General features: G+C 43.1%; 1 protein-coding gene across 1 annotated transcript in view; it reads right to left on the reverse strand.

The window, feature by feature from the left end:
* Positions 1 to 228: 228 nt before the first annotated feature.
* Positions 229 to 21,977, reverse strand: part of LOC142559447 (beta-scruin-like) — a 27,401-nt gene continuing 5,652 nt past the window's right edge. Inside the window, exons 3-7 of the mRNA XM_075671038.1 lie at positions 18,180 to 18,296; positions 15,695 to 15,878; positions 13,458 to 13,673; positions 10,978 to 11,186; positions 229 to 675 (exon numbers count right to left, since the gene is read on the reverse strand). Coding sequence (XP_075527153.1) covers positions 449 to 675; positions 10,978 to 11,186; positions 13,458 to 13,673; positions 15,695 to 15,878; positions 18,180 to 18,296 — 953 coding nt within the window. The 3' untranslated portion in view covers positions 229 to 448. The remainder of the gene's footprint in view (positions 676 to 10,977; positions 11,187 to 13,457; positions 13,674 to 15,694; positions 15,879 to 18,179; positions 18,297 to 21,977) is intronic.

Consider the following 21,977-nt stretch of genomic DNA (forward strand, 5'->3'; position numbering starts at 1 on the left):
CGCGCTATGCGACACATGCGACATTTCTTTTTTCTCAGAAGCGATAATTTTATAGTTGACACAAGTGTGAACATATGTGCTAAGATTGGTTTATTGATTAGAGTGATTTAGGAGCAGAGAGGTATGTTACAGGGTTAACAACGCACAAAGACGAGGACAGAGTGAGGAACAACAGTACACAGGGCTGTGTCTTGTTGTTCCTCACTCTGCCCTCGTGTTCGTGCACTTTTAACCCTTTAAGATGCTTCACCAACTAGCCCACCAAGCCATCCGTGAGAAAGATACGGCGCGGCCTTAATTACAGCTGGGATGCCCAACTCCGACTTATTTCTTAGTGCATAAGGTCGCACCGATGTTTCATATTGCGATCTAAATGAACGCGAACAAGAGATACGAAATCGCGGGAAGTGGTGTAATGAAAATTGAGTAGCGCTGGCTAACGCGAAGGTCACGTTCGCTTCGCAGCGTCAAACATTCGCCGCCAGATGTCGCGAACGTCGGGTTCAGCCCCGCCGCTTGGAGGCAGCACGACGCAAGCGTGGCCGGCGAGAGGGAACGGGGGAGAGCGAAGCCGGAGGTTCCCGTGGCTGGGGCCAGCGCAAAATATCTCGCACTCGTCCACAGATCCCTCGTAGCTCGTGCTGACGCCTCCGAACACCATCACAAACGTGTCAGCTGCAATATAAGTGCGTGGTATAGCTTACTGCTCGAGCTAAAATGAGCGAGCGTTCCAGTTCGAGCGCATATACCATCTGGCTTGTGACGCGAAGACGCGCTTGAGTCAACAGAAAAAAATATTAATTTGGAATCATCCAAATAGATTTACGCGCTTTACGTGTTCTCTCCAGTGTCTCTCTGTAACCGTCCAACATGTCTTGGTGACTACAGCTCCTATGTGGCGGGTTTTTACTGCCCTGGATAACAACTTTCCTTTCTCCCGGCGGATATTTCTCGGCCATATCTATTGCAGAAATTGTGCGTAGAACTCACGTTTCCAGTAAACCTTGATTAAGAAATAGCAACGTTTCAGAAAAAAGAAGATACTGTGTATTATATGCAATCTAATCATCCTGGAGCACCTAAAGCAAACAGAATCAACGTATTATAGGTGGTTCTAAAACAGACCAATCGAAATGAGGCCGCGCAGCACCCGGGGCTTAAACCCGCGGCTTCGTGTTTAGCGGTGAAACATACCGATAACCACTAAGTCACCCTGATGGGTTGTTGCCTTTATACTGCGTTCTCGTCAACATAAATTTAAGTTGACAGTCAGTGCCTGTCTCTTGTCGCGCACGTCCTGGGGAGGTATTCTGCAAGAGTCAGCCTCGTGGACATCTCCATTTCGTCTGCTGCTGAAGTTCTGATTGACTGGCGTGGGCTACGCGTCCACAGCAGGCAGATGCCACAGCCAATTAGAACTTCAACAGCAGACGAAATGGACACGTCCACTATAGGTGGACTATTACCTGAATACCTCCCCTGCTCTTTAGCGCTGCTCCAAAAATGAAAAAAATAAATGAAAAAAAGCTTTATTCTGCCTGAAAGCACCGCATGATTTATACACTTCGCTTCAGCAGTCGTCTAAAACAGTCGCGTGTGGAGGCAGCCATTGCAAGTGTCCGTGGCCCAATTTATTGAAAAAGCCTCGGTGGTGGAGCCGTGCTGACTCACCAACCATTGTAGACGCAGGCTGATTGCGTCCTTTCTCAAACACTGCGTTCGCGATGCATTTCTCTTCCTGATCAACGGCGTTAAGGAAAGCTCCACTACGCATGTATCTGATGCGTATTTGACTATAGCACGTATCCGCCGAGCTAGGACTGTTTGCATTTAAGATTTCCTTATATCACCTCAAGCCTTCGAGGGCCACTAAAGCGAAAAAGTAATTTGGCAGACGCTTAAGACTGCTTACGTGTGGCAATGCGAAAGCATTGCAGTCCCTTTGGCGATTTTTTTTCGCGCGTTCCTTGTCCGCCCAAGTGCTCGCCTGCGTTCTAACTTCACCTCAGTGATGCCAATTCAAAACATGCCAAGTGTCTCAACCTGCTCGCTCGCCCGCGAGCAGTTCATAACACGAAGGGCCGCTCAACGCCGTTCAATTGGATGGTTATGCTGTTTATTTTATGCGCTCACTTTATACGCCGATCACGTGGCGCCACCTCCACCCCATTGGCTGCGCCGCCACGTGTCCAACGACGCACGCACAAGGCCACACGTTTAGAATGCCAGAAGGCTGAAACGTGACGTGTGCGATGACGCACTCAAAAGGAACGCCTTTAGTCGACCAAAAGTATGGAGCAGCCGTGGCGTTCGAATTTTGGCGTGGATACTGGCCACCGGCCCCAAAAATTTTCTGCAATGTAAGGTGGCATACGATTCCGACAACCTATTTGGGAGTGCCGTCGGGAAAATTGTAAAGATAGTGAGCCCTTGTCGCGGCGGAAAGTCGCCGAATTGTGAGAAAAGGCTGACAAACTAAATAGCTTTTACTGGTCAGTTTGTGAGAGATCAACGACGTGCAATTTGATTTCAATAGGAAAATAATGGTATATGATGCAAGTAATTAATTGTTCACGTGTGAATGTGCAAAGTATTATAGTTTTCTCAATTTCATTTGAGAATCTACCTGGGAGCACACATGGCGAACCAACCTGTTTCATCGTGTGCGCTACGGAGGATTGAGTTTATCGCACCTCTACATGCGACAGCTAGTGAAAAGATTCTTGTTTCTTCGAGATGTATCAGACCAGTTGCTGCGCACTGTTTGTCAAGCTAGACTGGGAAGAGCGGGAGCCTAATTCAGTAGCCTCGTCGGAAAGCATGCCAGGAGGCCTCGGCGGATACCTAAAAGAGGTATACATGTCGTGTACTTTCCTGCAGGCTCGTTTTTCATAGGACCCCCTTTGTACTACGTCGCAGAAGAAACTTTAAAAAAATCTGTATGATATGGTCTTACTCGTTCCTCTCTATAGATCACACTTTTGGGCCGGACCATGGGCAAATATTCTCAAACGAGTTAAAAGCATTATAGTTCCAGGAGAGGTTCAAACATTGTTCTTCAAATTGCATACAAACACATTAGACGTGAACACTTATCTGGTGGGATATTTTACAACCCTCAAGAAAGACGTACCTGCGCACGCTTTCGGCATAAGATTTTCTCCAGTTGAAAATGAGGATGGTATTCCATTTGACCTCGTTATGCTCTTGAGCCTCCATAGCATTTGGCGATCTAGGGTCCGGAACTCTGACATAGACGTCAAGCCGATAAGGCTATACGTCAAGGAAAGCATCAGTAGAATTATAGCTGCGTACCAGTTTCAATTCCCAGAGCCTGAATGGCTCCGTAGGGATGAAGCATTGGCAAACATGCGCGAATATTAATGGGTTCGCGCAATAACGCCAGTTCCTAGAAACTGCTTCGCCGAATGTTTGTTATTCTGTGTTTGTGCTGTTCATAGTGCACCGTGCATTTGCTGGTCTTGGCAAGTAAAACGCTAGAATATAATTAAGTTTGACAACCACACCTTCTATGCGCAGTCATGTCCCAACGACCGTTGCACGCAGCACCGGTAAAATCACGGGGCATGAAATGACGCAGGCAGTGCAAATTGTCCTTCGAAATGTGCAGACAAAGCGGCTCGCAAAATTAGAAACGGTAAATAAAAAAAATAATGCAAAGAACACACAAAGTCCGATGGTCACGCTCGGTAGCTCGAAGTACAGAGGCGACGGTGTCGCAAATGCGTTCCGTGCGTAGTGAGCCAGTGCTGGCACTTATCAGGAATCCCGTTCACGCGGGACCCGTCTGGCACGTCGCGATGACGTCACCACGGTCCGAGTCACGCGGCACATTGGCGCCCTTTTCGGTATTTTGCGGCGTTTTGAAATTGGGATATAGTACATGTAGAAGTACGATAAAAACGAGATGGAAAAGCATGTTGGTTAGCGTTTTTAACACTGACTATTCACTTGTGTAATTTTTATGCGCTGTCACTAAGCAAAAATGAAGACGTTTTTATAAAATCTACAGAATCAAAAAGAAGCTCCAACTACAGCGACACATAAGTGGATAATCTTGACTTAATCCCTGACGCCGGCTGCTACTGAACACAAAGCTGTCTTGTTCTTCTTATCCGCGGCGAGCTGAAGAATTCTGCTAGAACGACCCCAGACTGGAAGATCCGACGGAGGCGCCAAAAACTGAAGGCCCGCCTTTCCTTGCAATAATGTTCTTCTACGTCTCCCTCTATTGACTAACAAGCAAGGGAAATAAAACTGCAAAGCCTAAAAGTTTTAAAAAGAGAAGTTCCATGAGCCTCTGAAAACACAGATAATCAAATTATGCAAACAGAAAATTATAGGGTGATGGTAAAGGTTACCGATTTGTGCACGTATACTTGGCATTGAACTGCAACCCCACCCTATAGAAGCAATACTTTCAAAAACCTTTTAATCATGGTAACAAGCACCCGCATGGGCAACCTAACATTATCGTTTTACTCACTGTAACTTCCACCTAACCACCGTTTACGACGTTGTGATATTTGCTCTTGCTGCAGATACTTCAAGAAAAAAAAAAACAGCGCTAAAAAGACAAGAACTAAAAGAAGAACATGTCCGTCGTATATGTTGTTCTATTCGTCCTCGTCTTTTCAGTGCATTTTTTCTTTCTTCAAGTATGTTACACCAACGCGCCCACATCAAGCAGCTGCTGCTTCTCGCTGTAGAGTTAACTAATTGTCGAGATGTGCCTTTTCATAACACTCGCTGAATTAACCAATTTGCAGTATAATTTGCTAGGTTGTGAATTTATTTCTTTCTTTTAAGTTAAACAAACTTTGCTGACACCGTTGAGTAACTTCCTGTTTGCAGCATTTCGGTGTTTTCCCATTTCATTTATATCATTTTTTCAGGAAAACACTTCTTTCTAGTCAAACTGAAACCGTCACGTGACGTTAGACAATTTAAGCAGCGCGAAAACTTGCACCCTTGTACCCCTATAATGATTAAATTTTTCATCAGTAGCAGACTAGAGCGCACTAGCTCAGGTCGACCTCTCTGTCTTTCCTGTCAATAAATTCTATTCATTCATTCATCCCCTTTGGCGCCCTACACCACGATACGACTTCCTTTCGTTATTTTATTTTTATTGCGTGTGTCTTTAATAAAACCCATTCAGAGAAGCAGCACTTTTATCGTTGGTTACATTTAGGCAGGCATGTTGCGACAGTCTCGTCATCGCCAAAATGAGTAACAATTTATCCTTTACCGACAGCGGTGCTTTCTACGTCGCCAGAGTTTCAGCAGACCACAATAGAGCTCGAAATCCGCGCAGACGAAACATTTCCAAATTCAAAGACAACACGAAAGGCCGCAGGCGCCATGATTGGGCAAAGGCACAAACTGAGCATGACCTCCGAGATTAGGTGGCGGGAGCTATCTCGAAAGGGATGAACCAACCCTCGGAGGCCATATATTGAACAACGTGTTTTTCCTGCTTCCCGTGAGAAGGAGCGACTCGTTAGCCAGACGACCACGGCAGCCATAATCGATATTTGGAAGGCTATGACGCCATCTACGTGTGGCTTCGAAAATCGCGGACTTTGGTCTCGCTGCTCTGTCAGCCGAGGCGCCACGGTTGTGGATAAGCAACGAAGCGAACAGCTTGGCGGTTCTTTTTCAAATATTAGTTCGCGGGTAACTACCTCAAGATAAGTCAAGGTAGTCGGAACCGATGACATCAGCACGATTAACACGCAGCCACAGCTGGCGTTTCGTTCACTTTTTTGCATAAGAAATGCAGAGGTCGAAAAGACCTGATGTGATTACTATGTTTTAGTTCTCTCATCATTATTTTATTTTCATATCTCGCAGCAGTCTGTTTTATTGTGTGCAGTGAAACACAGCATGGGGGATAGAAGCCAGAGATTTGAAGGTACTTCCTCTATCTCAAATATAAAAGAATACCAGTACAATGCATTTTTGTCGCTTAGATCCTTTTATTCTGACTATCTAAGCTTTTAACGAAAGCGGAAACACTTGTAAGCGGTAAAAATGGCACTCACTTTGACGCCAATATACAAATAATTAGGCTGCCCCGAATTCTACAGCGTATAATTATTGCAGAACAAAACTGACTAACTATAACTACAGTTTCCAGTCAGCAAGCATGCAGGAGCCTCGAATATGAGCGCGTTCCGCTGATGGATGGATGGATGCATGGAAAGGCTGTTATAAGCGTTATGAGTTCGGAGTCAAAGCGCCACTTTACGAAATCATGGGGAAACTCTGTAGGTCAGTAAATGGCCTCTGAGACTGTCAGCGCGGCGCAAGGTGTGTTCTTATGTTGAGCATGAGGCCACGATTCGTACCTCAGCATGTGCGGCGTGATCCGCGATTATATTGAAGTTGGCATACGTTTTCACCAGAGGGCTCTTGTTTTTGGTAGAAAATATTGTTTTTATCATGGCCTTCCTACACCTGAATGACGATCTCGGAAGCCAAATCACGTGCTCGTTCCCGAGACGAAGATTGCCGGAGCTTCCACTAGAGTGCACGCGCTTCGACAAGAAAACGCCCTGCCGTATGTGGGCGCCTTGATTCTAACCACATTACTTGGTACGATCTGGTCAACAAATACCACCTAGAAAAGAAAAAAAACTATTTCGCAGGAGCATTTAGCGAACACGCGCCTTCTAGAAGCGTGTCAAGTGACCTCGAAGTCGCAGTGAAAAACAATTGGAGAGTTTTAGCGGGTCTGTGTACGCATTGTTCTTTACAGAAATACCGGTTTAAGGGTAAACGCGGACAGCAGTAACAACGCTGGCAGCTACCTCTCGTGAAGCTATGTCCAATAACAACACGAGAAATGCTTTTTTCTGTTAAATGGGCGTTCTTGGGTTGAATCAATATTAAACAAAAAAATTCATTTCGATTGCATCGCTGCCGGCAATTTACACAACAGATAAGCAAAACATGGATAGTTTCTGTAAATAGTTACTGCAAGTTAGTAAATATATACGGCACTCAGACATTCAAACTCCAAATTCAGATTTTTCATTTATTAAACAAAAACTGTTTAATAATTCAAGAATTAGCCTCTGATTTATCTGAAGAGTACTAATGATGCACTTGGTTGGCTGCCTTAATATGCCCACGATACGGGTGTGCTATACGATTGCTCATGATAAATGTTTATGCTTGTGATCCATGTAACGTTTGAAACCATTTGTACGTGAAGCTGTATTTGCACTTCTATACTTCTTTCTTATCAATTGTGTATTGTACCTTGCTGTCCTCCGTTGTATTCCACGCAGTGTGAATATACTCGTACCTAAGGGTGTTGCGGCCCCAGTCAGGCAAACTAGTGTCCCGAGACTGCAGTATGTTATCTGTGCTGTGCAGCTATAAATAAATAAATAAATAAATAAATACTTTATTGATTTATTATTCATTATGTGAGTGTCCTGTCTGGTCAAAAGCTGCACCACAAGATTGCGCCACTAGCTGCCTGCTCGATAAATAAATATTTTTTATTTATCTTACATGTGTAATGGACAAATGGTGCAACAGAAGCTCCCTGGACTATGTATGTGGAAGACATAGTGCTATTAGCGGACAATAAAATAGATTTACAGACAGCTGCAAATATCTGTGGCAGCGCAGCGATAAATCTAGGCCTCAATTTTAGCACAGAGAAATCGGGCATTATGATGTTTAATGAAGAGACGAGTAATTACGTGATGTCCATTCAACAGCAAGTCATACCCATGGTCAAGGAATATAAATACCTGGGCGTATACATAAACGACGGAAAGATTTACTCAAGCACCCACCAAGAGTACCTGAAAATAAAGGGGAAGAGAAATGCTGCAATAATGAAACACAGAGCACTGTGGGGCCACAAGAAGTACGAGGTGGTGCGTGGAATCTGGAAATGAGTAATGGTGCGAGGGCTATCGTTCGCAAATGCCATTCTATGCTTAAAATTTGATATTTTGTCGGAGTTGGAAGTTAACCAAAAATCGGTAAGCCGGTCGGTTTTGGTAGCCCACCCCAAATGGGGCAGTGCTGGTGTGACATGAGTTGGGCCTCTTTTGAAGTCAGAGGAGCACAGAGCAAAATTAGTTTCGAAGAAAGACTCAGGAACGTGGATGAAAATAAATTGGCGGCTAAAGTGCACAAGCATCTGTTCTTGAAAAGCGTGGACACAGAACGGAGGAAGAGGTCAAGAAAGTTGGCAACCAAGCACAGTGTAACTGAAAGTGTAGACAGACAACCAGTAGTAATCCGAAAGAGAGAGAGAGAAACAGAGACAGCGAATAGAATATAAAGAATGGAAACTAAAAAGACCATGGCGATTTACAAGAATTAGAAAAGGAAATTAGAAGGGGAAATGTATTTGAGGCTCGAACTGGTTGCCTCAAGACAAAAATATACCGGAGCAAATATTCGCAACTAGATCAAACATGTATATGCCGCAGCCAAAGTCGAGAGACAACTCAGCATATCCTAATGGAATGCGAAGAGATTCACCGAGTGAGAACCGTATGTAACGTACACCTTCCAGAAGCGCTTTGGTGTAAAGTGGACGGAAGCGTCAACCAGTCAGCAGTCGAGACAGGCAAGTGACGTGTAGAGTATTGGCGGGAAAAAATAAGCGTGGAGAGATTGATAGGACCTGATCTCTTACAGTCATAGCTACCCGTACAAGGTAGATCTTGAAGGGAAAAAAAATTAAGGAGATGTATACAAAAATGATAGGGAAAAAAAAGACATGTATAGCATACCTGAATAAATCAAACAGGCTAGGTGACTAGTTGTCAACGCCCCGTTTCAAATGGGATGTCATTAAATCATCATCATCGTCGTCTTAGTAATCATCATCATCTTCATCATCATCATCATCATCGATCGATCGACCCAGGCAAACGGCCTAACATGACTAGAAAAAGTGGCGCGCTCCTTCAATTGTGCGGTTTTTTTTTTGTTTTTTTTTTCAGCCAGGTCAAGAGCATGCATCGCTTTTCGATGACAACACGCACATAAGCCAAGGAGATTCGAGAGAAAGCTTACTACTGCCACACAAAAGGTTGTCTGTGACTGAGTTAAAACGCAGGTGCTAAGAAATATTACAAGTTTTAATGATCAGTGCGCGAGGCAGGCGGTACGCTGTCGTTGAAGATGCATTGCACAGACAACGGTTTTCAATCACGGTTGTGGAACACGTAAAAGAAAAGGAGAAAAAAGACTGCCGGGGTCAGTTAGCATTCAGCACACACACACACAGAGGCACACGCACAAATACAAAAAAGTATATATTTCTATATTGAGTATACTATATGTATGAACATAACTGCTTGATTTATAACAGCTACAGAGAACACGAAGTACTAGAAAACGGAGGGTAAATTGCTAGCGAAAGCAAAACGAACAACATGAAACTATGTTCCCGAACAACAAGCTTGCTATGCGTCTCGACTTCATTACCGATTTGCCCGAAGGTGGCTCATATGCCGTTGTACTAACTCTCCGAGAGCACTTCCGGGCATGATTGAATGCTCCCGGCTATATGGCCAGGCTTCTCGGCGGTCACTGCCACGGAAGTAATCAAACAGTAATGATGCGCTCGGAAGGGCAGCGTATAATGCAACGAGGGGGTGGACGGAGAGCGGTACTTAAACGTAGAAAAATAAAGCAATGGATTTTTCTAGTTTGCTTGTGCTTAGCACACACACACACACTGACTCACAAACGCGAGAAGTACTCTTTTTTTTCTTCTAGCTCGAGTGCCCGTGTGAATCGAAGATGCGAATTTGTGCTTCGAGTACGTAGATGCTAATGAAACCCTACCCTTGTGCATTGAGATATTTTCACGCAAAATCAAATGAAAGATATGGCGAGTGACGTGAAGTGCTTATGCGTCAGATAGGATGCGGCCCCAAAATTCGATTCGTTGCCTAAAGGGCCAGGAGAAAACGGGACACCACTGGACGAACTAACGATGATCAAAGGAGGACTTCAAGTTAATCTTGCGAGTGCCTTGATACGGTAAAAATATTCACAATTAGGTAGAAATATATGGGTAAACATAAAAAAGAGAAAAAACGAAAACGATATCTTTTTCTGCTTCAGCCACTCCCCTCTATTCGTTGCTCATTTTGAAAAGTAAGAGCACGTGTACGCACGTGCCTTGTATTCAGATAACATCGTTACTCTGAGGAGGGACTGTGGGCTGCCAGCATTATAAAGAAAGAAGCGCGGGCGCCTAGAAAAGAAAAATTAATAAACTGGTAATTTTACTCTATGCTACCGCGCATATCAAGTAAGTCCTAAAGAATATTCGAACTTCTATACGCACTATTTAACATTCGACGCACATCTAACAAATGTACCTGAGGACACGTTTTACCTTTTCAGATACTTATGAACCTTGCTTGTGAATGCTAAACTCATAAACGCCGTCATTTGCGGAAAAAGCCGTAATCACCAAAGTGGGGAACTTATTGAAGCGGATCCGACAGCTAGGTTTGGCGATCTTCACGTATACGAGATTTCAATCGCACAGCGACAAAAAGAAAGGACAGAACTTGTATTCGCAGAAATGTACTTACGCTCAAACCGGCCGTAAGAACAGGTAAAAGCCAATGGTGATATTGGACATATCAGACAAAGCGGATGGCGACAGGCAAACAGCCCCAATGGTATTTCTGAGAGAATAATGCGTGTTTTTGGATCACGCACTGTAAACCCAATATAAATACTGAAACGTTCGCGTAAATCGAGAAAGCGGTTGAAAGTTAGCGCCACGTGGTGTTGGTGTTCGTGTGATCATTTTGCTGTTCTTTTCCGTGTGGCGCCAATACACCGAAGTTGTGTTGATTGATTGATTGATTGATTGATTGATTGATTGATTGATTGATTGATTGATTGATTGATTGATTGATTGATTGATTGATTGATTGATTGATTTACCGTAGCTGGCGGCCGGAAAAGCGTGCCGGTTGAGGGAAAGGACGTCGTAGAACACCCAGGCACCGTCGTCTAGAACGTAGATGTTGCACGTGCTCTTCAGTTTGCCTTTCTCGGCTGGAGTCATGCCACCACAGAGCCAGATCTGGTTGGCACTGACGGCTCCAGCTCCGAAAGCGCAGGCAAAAGGGAGGGAGGGCCCTTTCAAGCACCTGCGTGGTGATTTTTTTACAGACTGAATGAATGAATCAATGAGATTTCGATCTGTTTTGTTTGTCTCTCAGCCTCAAAAAGCGCGAACAACGACTTCACTGCGTGTCTTCGCAAATCACGCGGTATTCTCGGTGATCTGGGCCGCTTTTCTCAAGGCCTTCACAAGAGCTGCCGGCATAAATTCTGTGTTGTTTGCGAATGCAGTGGAATTTTCCATGAACACTTTTCTGGCCACGTTTTGTGTTGTCAAAGGGACCTCTTTTGGTGTATTAATTCTTGCCTCCCCACCTGTCTCTCACTGTCACGCCACTAACTACGCTGCTCAGTGTTGCAGGGACCAGTTCACTACCTGAGAGCTAGAATCAACCACCTTAACTGGCACTGTTCTTTTTTATTCCTATTTTAAAAGTACACCAAGGCGTATAGTTAAGAGGAAGCTTTAGTTCAAGAGCTCAGGAGCTCCCCACTAGACACACAAGAACCGAAAAACCTTATTGGCCGGCCACTGCGGCGCCAATTTTCATAAGATTTATTCAATTTAAAAGAAGAAAGTTAAAACCTAGAGACTGCAGAAAGAGGCTTTTTATTTATGCCGTGTAGTTCCTTAAGAGAAAGAACCTTGACCATTGCAAAATAAAATAAAACTTAACTATGAAGTTTACAAAACTAACTTAACAGTAAAAAGTGATATCAGAATTCTGTAAACTGAAGGTAATAATACATTTAAAACTGATGTTATGTACACTACACTAAAGCCTGCCGTTAATTTGGGAGTAGGACTTTTGCAAAACAATTGTAAACATTGTAACAATTTCATGCAAGTTCTAAACTCACACAGTAAATTTGTCCTCTTGATATCATCTAACTGATTCAATTTACAGAACTGCATTATTTCTTTTTGGGTGCACAATAACGGATTTCTAAGATTCGTGCTTCTACTTTGCTTCGGAACTTGCCTGTTTACGGCGTTTTTTGTAGAATAGTTGATATACTGAATCAAAATTCTGCTTACAATTGTTGCTAAAATTAACCGATTTCTTATTACCTCAAATTTCAGTCAAATCGGTCCAGCGGTTGTCTCATAAAAATATTTTTGCGTTTTACGCATATTTGAAAAGGGGAATTGGGCTTTGCCCAGAGCTAAAGGTTCTTCTTAAGCAGCAGTTGTACAGAACACCTTAGTGAAATTAAGACGATAGCAAGGTAAGGAGCTTAAGAAGATCGTAAAGTAGTCATTAGGATCTCTACATAAAACGTGGAACAAAATTTCAGAAACATGGTAGGAAAATGTACACAGTAACCAGTGACAAATTTTCCTATACGTTTACATATTGATCTGTTATATTTAGGACTTCTACTGCTGATCTGATCAGCCACTGTCAAGTTGAGGGTGCGTTATTCATGATTACGAATTACAAACCGTCGTACAAGAGATGGGCACGCCCGTAACTGTACCAGTGATACTGCGCGAGATCGGTGAAGTCAGCAAGACCAAGTCAGAAATCAAGGCTCTGTGAAAGCTCGGTTCAAACCTCGTCAACGCCTCCTTCACGCATTTCATGCCCAACAGCTCTGTAGTCAATGATAAGTCAACGTCTTTCACTAATGCTGCACAAATAGCAGGCTATCACGACGCTGCCTGTAATCCATATTTCGCATTTATTTTTAAGATATGACAGGATACGTGAAGTCAAAAGATATTTTTGGCCAAATAAGTCCACACCAAAGCATTGACAGCTGAAGTCACCATCACAAGAATATTTAATATTTTTTCATAAAAGTTCGTGTTTTTCAAAAATGCCTTTTATTGACATATTTTTCGTATTGTAAAGGCATAGTATTATATTTTGTTGGGATGTACAATTTTTTACTACACTTGAACGCTTATTTTGTTCCTCAAGGTCTCTCCTATTCATGTGTGCGTAAACAACATTCACCGTTAACAACGAATAATTAGTTGCCGCAATGACTGGGCAGTTATCATGGTTTTTTTCTGATAAGCAGAAGGTCATATCTCCAGCCTCAAAGGTCTCGTCTCGATGGACGCTGAGTCAATCAATGCCCGGGCACAAAAATTTAGGTACGTGCACTTTCAAAAATTTGACGCTGACAATACTGACCGAGAAGCCACCACTACGGAGCACGTGCATAGTTTCACAAGGTTTAACTTCAACGTCTAAGAAAGATGTTCAGTTTGCTAATCATCCCCGTCAGGCATATTAAACTTCACAGATAAAATTTTCCGAAAGCACCGTGCTGTCGGAGCTCACCTGCGACGGCGCGTGTCAATGATAAGCACATCGTCCAGCGGGCGTCCTTTAGTAGAATCCGCTGGTGTACTGCTCCTGTCCAGTGCTACTCCTCCGAGCACCCATATCCTCCCTTGGTAGGCAACCACCGCAGCTCCCATTAGCGCAACCGGCAAGTTCAGCAGCACAGACCAAGCGTTCAGCATAGGGCTGTACACTGCAACCGTATCGAGGTAACTAGAAAGAAACGAAAATGAAATGGTGAATCACTATGTTCCCGGCACCAACAGCGGCCACGTTCTGTTCCGCCTACAGCGTCGCTATAAAGCTTTCAGGCGCATTCATCCACACGGAATGCACAAATTATGAGAGCATGCGCTGGCACACTGAGTAGAGGTCGGAAAGGAGTGCTTAAATTTTCATGTTTGCTGCAGCACGTACATGCGTCTTAATTGTTGTCAAAGCTGCATACTGGAAGTGTAAAAGTTTGTGAACATAAAACTTGGGCGTGCTACTCGTGCAGCATGAACGTTATAAGTATAATCAGTTTAGTTGGTGCATGTTTAATTATAGTAGCGTCAAACTTTTTTAGATGTTAGTTGTACCAAGAAATTTGTCAAAACACTTTCTGTATCTCTGTTACATATTTCGTTCGGACATCAGCTAGGTGTATGCATATGCCAAAAAAATTTTGGCACCCACAACTCCATTTGAGCGCTGCGTAATTCGAAGCATTGTTGTTTGGTAGTAGAAGGGCACTCACGAACTGCGGTCATTTTCTGAAGCGAAACCTATACCGTGGGTAGTCAACACAAAATGTTTATATGGCATTGCATCGTTAGAGAGCATCATTATGTACAATTCCACATTGTTAGAGTATGTACAATTACACATATATAGAATACTTGACATAATTAATCAATGTCCAACGGTTTGATTAGTGTGACTTCAACCGTGTCTTAGCTGGTGACTGGTGGTTTCACTGGCGGTTTCAGTGGTGGATTCACTGGTTAAGGTGGAGCAAGACCAATGTGTCTCATCGCTGACGTCAGTACGCACTTGTGGAAGAACCCAGATGCATTATGCCTAGAGTTCAGGAGCGAATTTGTCAAGCGACAAGTGATCTCACATTGTTTGTTCAGTGTTCTTCCGGCTCAGAAGACCACATTGAGCGCAGTCTGGGCGCTCGATAAGAGCTGTGTGCTCCAAATGCAGTCGTAGGTTCCTGCGGTTTCAGATGCTGTGTTAGGCTACCTGCCTTCTGGATCGGCCCACGAAAATGGTTAGATATGCGCTATAGGAAAACCGGTCTATATTTGACCGGCACACTTCACTTTAATAATATAGTACGTCATGTGATTACGCTTAGCATAAGAAAAGATGATGCTTGCTGTCTGTCTACTCGTGTGCACTGGGTGCCAAGATTTATGATAATTACGCAATGACATTCCACAAAATCCCATTCTGGCAAGATCAGGAATCACTTTCGGCCTTAGTTTTGCAACCAAAAACCAGATAGCGGTACTTGAGAGCTTGACCAGTGACATTTGCTTACATTCTTAGAATGCTTGTCATTCATCACTCCTACTGTCATTTGATTACGGTAGCGGACAAACCAAGGTCACTGCCCTCCCGTGTGCCGACTTTTGCATGCCCTTCCGCGTTCTCCTTGCTGGGAAAAGTAAGACAAACGTTTCCGAACTAGCACGGTCACGCTTTTCAGTTCACCAAGCTTTTTCGTGTCAGAATCGTTTCAAGGGACATCATCAAATGGTGCGCAAAGCTCCTTCACTTTCACAACAAACATTTCATAGTGGAGTTGGATTTGTAGCTTCTGCATACGGCCAATAAGTTTCTTTATTTGAGCTGAAATATATGACTCGCACATGAGAGAAAATCGCAGCGCTAGCACGAATCTCGTCAACGATGTATACCTCTTCAAAATATCTTTTCGTATTCTTCTTGTAAAGCGTGCTTTGTTGCACATAGAATATGTATGTAACAGAGCACGCTTTACAAGCATTCAGCAAAAAAAAAAAACGTCGATTTAATTGCCTCGGTAAAATGTCCTGCCGAAGCCGACCTTCGAGGTGCAAAGAAAAGAGGAAGGACGAGCGAGACGTGCAAACAGTTGTGTCAGCAGTCTTACTCCTTTTGCGTTCTAAAATGTTTCGTTCTTGGTGAGATCTCCCGGGGCGCAAATTGTCCCCGCAAGCGGCTAGCTTCCCACGGACGCGCTTTACACTGTTGAGGCTCACCTGCCGCTCTGGTCGCGACCTCCGACGACGTACAGTTGGTCATCGACCACAGCGGCCCCGTGAAAAGCTCGCGCCTCGGGAAGCTTGGCTCTCTCGCTCCATGACTTATGGCCCGTTGAGAAGCAGAAGACCGAGTCCGAAGACACCATCTCGTCACAGCGGGTCCGGCTCGGATCGCAGCCCCCTGAGAAAATATAGATATCCAGAGCTAAACGCAAGACTGGCCCTTATTTATAAGGCGCATTTCTATCCACGACGTTTATTCCTTGACTTAAGTGTTCTGATGAACGCCACCGGTACGACGCAGCTGGCGCCGGAAATAGACTAAAATTAGACTATTAGACTTCTTCTGCAGATCATGAACTAAACTTTGCCAAGGCAGAACAGACTTTCTCACTATGGTCAGGGCTAGCAACCTTCGGGGTTCTTTGGTAGGAAAAGAATATGGCAACACTAGCATTATGTAACAAGATAAGGATTCGGTAAACTTTTAATGGGTTCGATGTGAGCATAATGCCTTATGATTGTCCTCTGTGCTTACATTCCAGTGTTAGAGGCAACAAAATTTCTAAAAACTTTTCGTACATACGCCGGTATAAAGCAAGAAAATTTACGAAATAACGGCTGTAACTCGCCGTAAGATATATTGCGCAGTGACAACTACTTCTTACGGAGAAAGCAGCCCTTTCCAGGCCTTATAAAGAACGTCGTATGGGGTAAATTACGTGTACTACACCGAATATTTGAAAAGACGACAATTTAACAATACTCATATGCTACAGTGCGGCTAACAAGCGTTTTTTTAATTAACTCCTAAAATAGAGAAAAAGATAAAGGCATTTAATTTCGACAGTAGGGTTCGCGCGCTTTGCTAACGAACTAATCTCACTAGACTAATATCTCTTCGATCGTAAGGTAACCGTCTCCATTCACTCCAAGCTAACAGACAAAGCTGATATTTTCGACTTGAGCAACATAAGAAAAGAAACAACGAGCAACACCCACAAACATAAGGCAACAAACATTTCACGTTTTCATGTAGACACTACTAATTGGCCGCTGTTCCCTTGAAGTCTTTTCTTCTTGGAGACTTTGTAAAAGGAGGCAGTGCAACGCAAACCGGCCAAGTACAAACCATCCCTGCCCAACTGCTTCTTATAAGGTACGCGCAGTACGCATGTATAAGAAACTCTGCAAGCTAACAAGAAGTCTGAAGGCGTATTTGAGTTTCTCACCTTGAGTTTGCCTTCAATTAGCGACTTTCCTGATTAGATTTGCCAATGGAGATTCGTCTTCAGTTATACTTATAGAGTATTACCAGACGTGCTCTAACATCGGCCGTTCGACTAGGATTTCTTTTCTCTCGTTTTGTTACGTATTTCTTTCTTTTTTAGGAACTCTTTGAGGAAGTGACCAAATTCTTATTTAGCGTCTGCCATTACCTTCCGCCCAAGAGCATCTCTTTGTTAACCTCTTGGTTTAGTGCGCGTATTACCGAAAAAAAGGGAAGGGGGACTCATTCTTTAAATTTCTTGTTTTTATGGAGGACTACCGTGCTGATGGCAGCTAATGCGGTGCAGAATACAAAAACCTGGTCACGCGAAAGACGACTTGCAACTGACCGGTACCTAATTAAGCAACCTCGCTCAGGCTATTGCATTAATCACGGCACCCTTAGATGATAACCAACGTATGATTAGTTATTTTGGACCCTCAATCCATGACCAACGGTCAGTTACGAAGACTTCGCACCTAATCTTTTGGACTGTTGAACGCAGACACGCAGACGCACCTTCCAGTATATCCTGATATTTTCAGTATTCAAAACTCGCGTTACATGACGTCTTCTAGGTGCTTGCGAAGCTCTACATTTAGCCTAGGCATATTGTGGCGTATATTGGTGGTAAGCGGCCTGTAAATTACACTGCCATACTGTCCAGTACAAAGACAGCTTAAAAAAGGGCCGTATATTCATATGGCACCCAGAAATATAGCGCACATAAATGGGTCGCTCAAGCACTGGTCCACTTAAAACCTGAGCCGCTTATAAGCGTCAAACTTCCGATTACAAGTTTCATGGTTGCATGCATTACTTTAAGCAGGTATGGAACAATAGTGTACGGATCGCATGAAACACGAGAGTGACCGACCTTCACTGTGGGCTCCTCAAGAGTAGTGCAAGGCCGTCGCTTAAGCTTACGGAAAGCTGTCGTCTTTCACGGTATGGGCAACATAAGCAGTGGGCCACTTACACTGAACCACTTATATGGATCGAAACTTTTATTTAGTTTCTTTCGTATGCGCTATTTGAAGCAGGTATTAAAGAAGAGTACTGATCCCATGAAATACGAAATTAGGATTTTCTCTTATAGGTCTCCCAGCGAATTGCAGCACAGCTGTTGAAATATGCAGATGGCTGCAGTATTTCGCACCGAACAATTCCTGCTGCCAGAGATGTCCAGATAGAAGGCGCCCTGGTACTCACCAACAACGAAGACTTCGTCGCCCACGAGAGAAGCCGTGTGGTAGTTCCTCGGCTCGGGCATTGGGTCCAGCATCTGCCAGCCATTTTTGAGCGCCCCAAAGTACAAGGCCAAACGACCTGACCGAATTGAACAAAACAGGCAATAAAAACACTTCATTGCTTTGTTTTTTCGAACACTAACAAGCGTGGAAATGAATCCAGGCACGAATTGTCAAAGCCAAAGACATTTAGCGAAATCTTCTGGCGTTCTAGCTAGCATTAAACATTTCTCGGGTGCTATAGAACTAAGTCGCGTGAAATTCCAGTGTTACATTCCGACACGATCCGTCAACAGCAACTGCCTTGAGTTCCATACGTTTAACATGTGCCCTAGAGTTACTAATTAAGAAGTTGCATGGCTAACCCTTCGTGAACAGGCTGTTAACGGGCTTAATACGCGCTTCCTGCTACCAATAACGTAACCTATGTCAGGACGATAATGATGACAGCGTAGCGAGTCGCCTTTTTTAGGTGCCTTCACTTCGTCCTCGCCTTTAGCCTTATTAAGCTCCTGCAAATTATTAACCAGCTACCCGATTCTTTGACGTTACTGACAATGAGCTTCTTGGGATATCACTTATCTCTCGCGCGTGGTCATGCGATGAACGGGGTGCATGGTCTAAACTGCACAAGACAACAGCTGCAGAAGAAGAAAAGGCACGCTGGATGAGTGCCTATAAACACCAGTTAATCGTCAAAAGCAAAGAATAACAAAGATTTTTTTTCTCCCGTCTCCTTGTAGACTTCAAGTTACTACGCTTATATACATTCATTTTTTTCAGCTGTGACTCGTTTACTTTGTATTTGTGTTCAACATATATATATATATATATGTTTATATATATATATATATATATATATATATATATATATGTGGTTACAGTTGCGAGTGAATTCACTATTTTCCGAACAAGAGCATTATATATATATATATATATATATATATATATATAATGCTCTTGCTCGGAAAATAGTATATTCACTCGCAACTGTAACCAGCTTCGTGACGCACTAACCGTACAGATATACCCTTCACAAATAATTGACGATGCTCTTAAACGGGCCGACTGTCTCGACCGGAAGGAACTCATCTGCACGGTTAAGCGATCGGCGCCGATTTCACGAACGAACCTTATCCTAACACATTCTGCATCTATTCCTAACGTGTCCCGCATTCTCAGGAAGCATTATAACTTACTAACACAAAGCGATCGTCTTAAACACATTTTCACGGAATCGCCAAGAGTTGTCTATCGTCGCTCTAGGAATCTGCGTGACCTAGTAACCTCTTCCTGCTGGTTGTCATCCCTGCAATAAGCCCCGTTGTAAAGTTTGTACACACATGACCACATCAAAGACTGCTAGAAGCACAGAATCCAATTTTTCTGTTAAGGTCAACGGCGACTTCACTTGCGACAGCACTAACGTCATCTATCTGCTTGAATGTTCAGTGTGTCATATGCAGTATATCGGTCAGACCGAAACATCTTTTCGTATCAGATTCAATAACCACAAGGCACACGTTAACAGCTTGCCACACCTTCCGTTATCTAAACATGTTCGACTGCCATGTCATACGTTTGACAATATCAGTGTAACCATAATACCATCAGGTTTCAAATCGCACCATGACCGAGACGTACGAGAATCCTTTCTCATCCATAAATTTAACACTGTGTCATCCGGTATCAACGAGACCGTAGGGAAATTGTCGTGCCTTTCTGCCATATCTTGATGTGTATGTTCTTGTACAGAATTGACAAAGCATGCTAAATCAGTTTTGCCATGTCGCAATAGATAATATTTTGTACTTCATGTACAATCATCGTGACACGTTAATGATATTTCATGCATATCATTTATCGTGCTTAAGTTATATTTTCTGCTGTACTTTTTTCTATTATTTGCAAGTGTACATGTGCATGTACAACTGATTATGCCCACGTGCGCATGCCCATAAAAGCGGCTGCGCGCTTGTATCTGTGTTTATTCTGACGAAGGCCGTGCCACGGCCGAAACGTTAAAACCATTAAAGATGCAATGTAGTAAGTGTGTACCTTCGTTTCTAAAACTATATATATATATATATATATATATATATATATATATATATATATATATATATATATATATATATATATATATATATATATATATATATATTGACAGCGCATCCCTACGAAGAGTTTTTACGAAGAGTCTACGAAGTGCGTTTTTTTTTAGATCACCATCATCATCATCATCATTATCACCATTAATATGGCTCTTCCTACTGCGTACCGGCCCTATAGCCTTAAGTTCTATCAAAAAGCAATCTCTTCTTCGGACTTCTTAGAATGAAATAGCTTTAACACACAGAAACGCTTTTGTTTGGGAGAAGAGAAACTCCTTTAAGTAAAATTTACTGCGGTTAAAAGAAAAATGTTAAATTTAGTGACTGCTCGCCGCACTTACTTTATGTTGTTTCGTTTATAAAATGTTATACGAATTGAAACTGTCCGTATCGTATAACAAGCATACAATGCATTAACTCCGAAACAAAAGGAATTATTGCATTTCCGTAAAACACTTTCTGCGTTTTACTGAAATGCGAAGTACGAAATCAACCTGTTACATAATGGATGACGTGCCATTGTTAATTTTATTACGTAAGGTAACTAAGGTTGCGCTAACAAGCCTGTCTAGCCTAAATCTATTTGTAGAACGTCACATTCACCTGATTCAAGCGCTATAGCATAAACAGTACAAATGACAATATCTATTGTCGCAAAAGAACTGGAGCTTCCTTTCTTTTTCTTTTCTTAAATTTTTCTCAAGAGAAATTCCTGTAATGTCGCATAAATGACAGTATTTCTGCATTTAACCTGCATCAACATAAAGGCGGAGTTGACCACTTTCAATTGAAGCACATTCAATCTTATAAAGCACTATAACTCCCAATTTTTTTAAACCGAATACTACTGTTACGTTCAAAGAAGTACCTTCTGGGCAATTTTGAGCATTTCACACAACGTAAAGTGCCGCACGCTCTTCTGCGCAATTTTTTATTTTTTTTTCTATTCCACGAACGCCCACTCAACGTATGGAAGTTTTCGTGTCAGGTTGTTTTCTTTAAGCTTCAGCAACGTCAAATAAAACATTCCCTGCCGAGCACGGCACGCTATTTCAGTTTGAGAACACGCAAATTTATGCATACAGCTTTACGATACGTAATCGCATTGCCCGTCTTTTAAAGGGGGGCAAACAAGCGCGCCGCGTTTAATTTGTTTTCCCGAATACGTTTAGTTGCGATCCATGAAAGCGAAAACATGACGCTTAGCCTGAGCTCTCGGAGCGATGTTAATTACTGCGCTAGGAGGAAAGAAATGCAACTGGCCGAGCTTTCTTTAAGCTTGTCAAACATCAATAACAGCTTAGCGTTCGTGCGTCGTATGCAACAAAAGGTACAGAGACAAAAGTACCACACGCGTAGCTGCAGAGGTGGCGGCACCAGTGTTTAAGCGCATTGTGATAAGCCTAACGATACTCGGGAGGATCGGCTCCTTCCCCAGCTGATAGCCAGCTATCACGCGGACACAAGGGGGCAAGGCGTAGCACTCAACAACCATTCATCACCTCACGGCCCAAAACTGTACCAACTGTCTGTCGGCTCCAACATCATATCTGGCACTCGCATGTCGTGTTTTCTTTTTTCTTTTTTTGCGCACGGTTATTTTTCACCTTCCCCTCTTGTACACAAGCATCATTGTGGTCGTTGTC

This window comes from Dermacentor variabilis, chromosome 10 (genome assembly GCF_050947875.1).
Source record: "Dermacentor variabilis isolate Ectoservices chromosome 10, ASM5094787v1, whole genome shotgun sequence".
Taxonomy (NCBI): Eukaryota; Metazoa; Arthropoda; class Arachnida; order Ixodida; family Ixodidae; genus Dermacentor; species Dermacentor variabilis.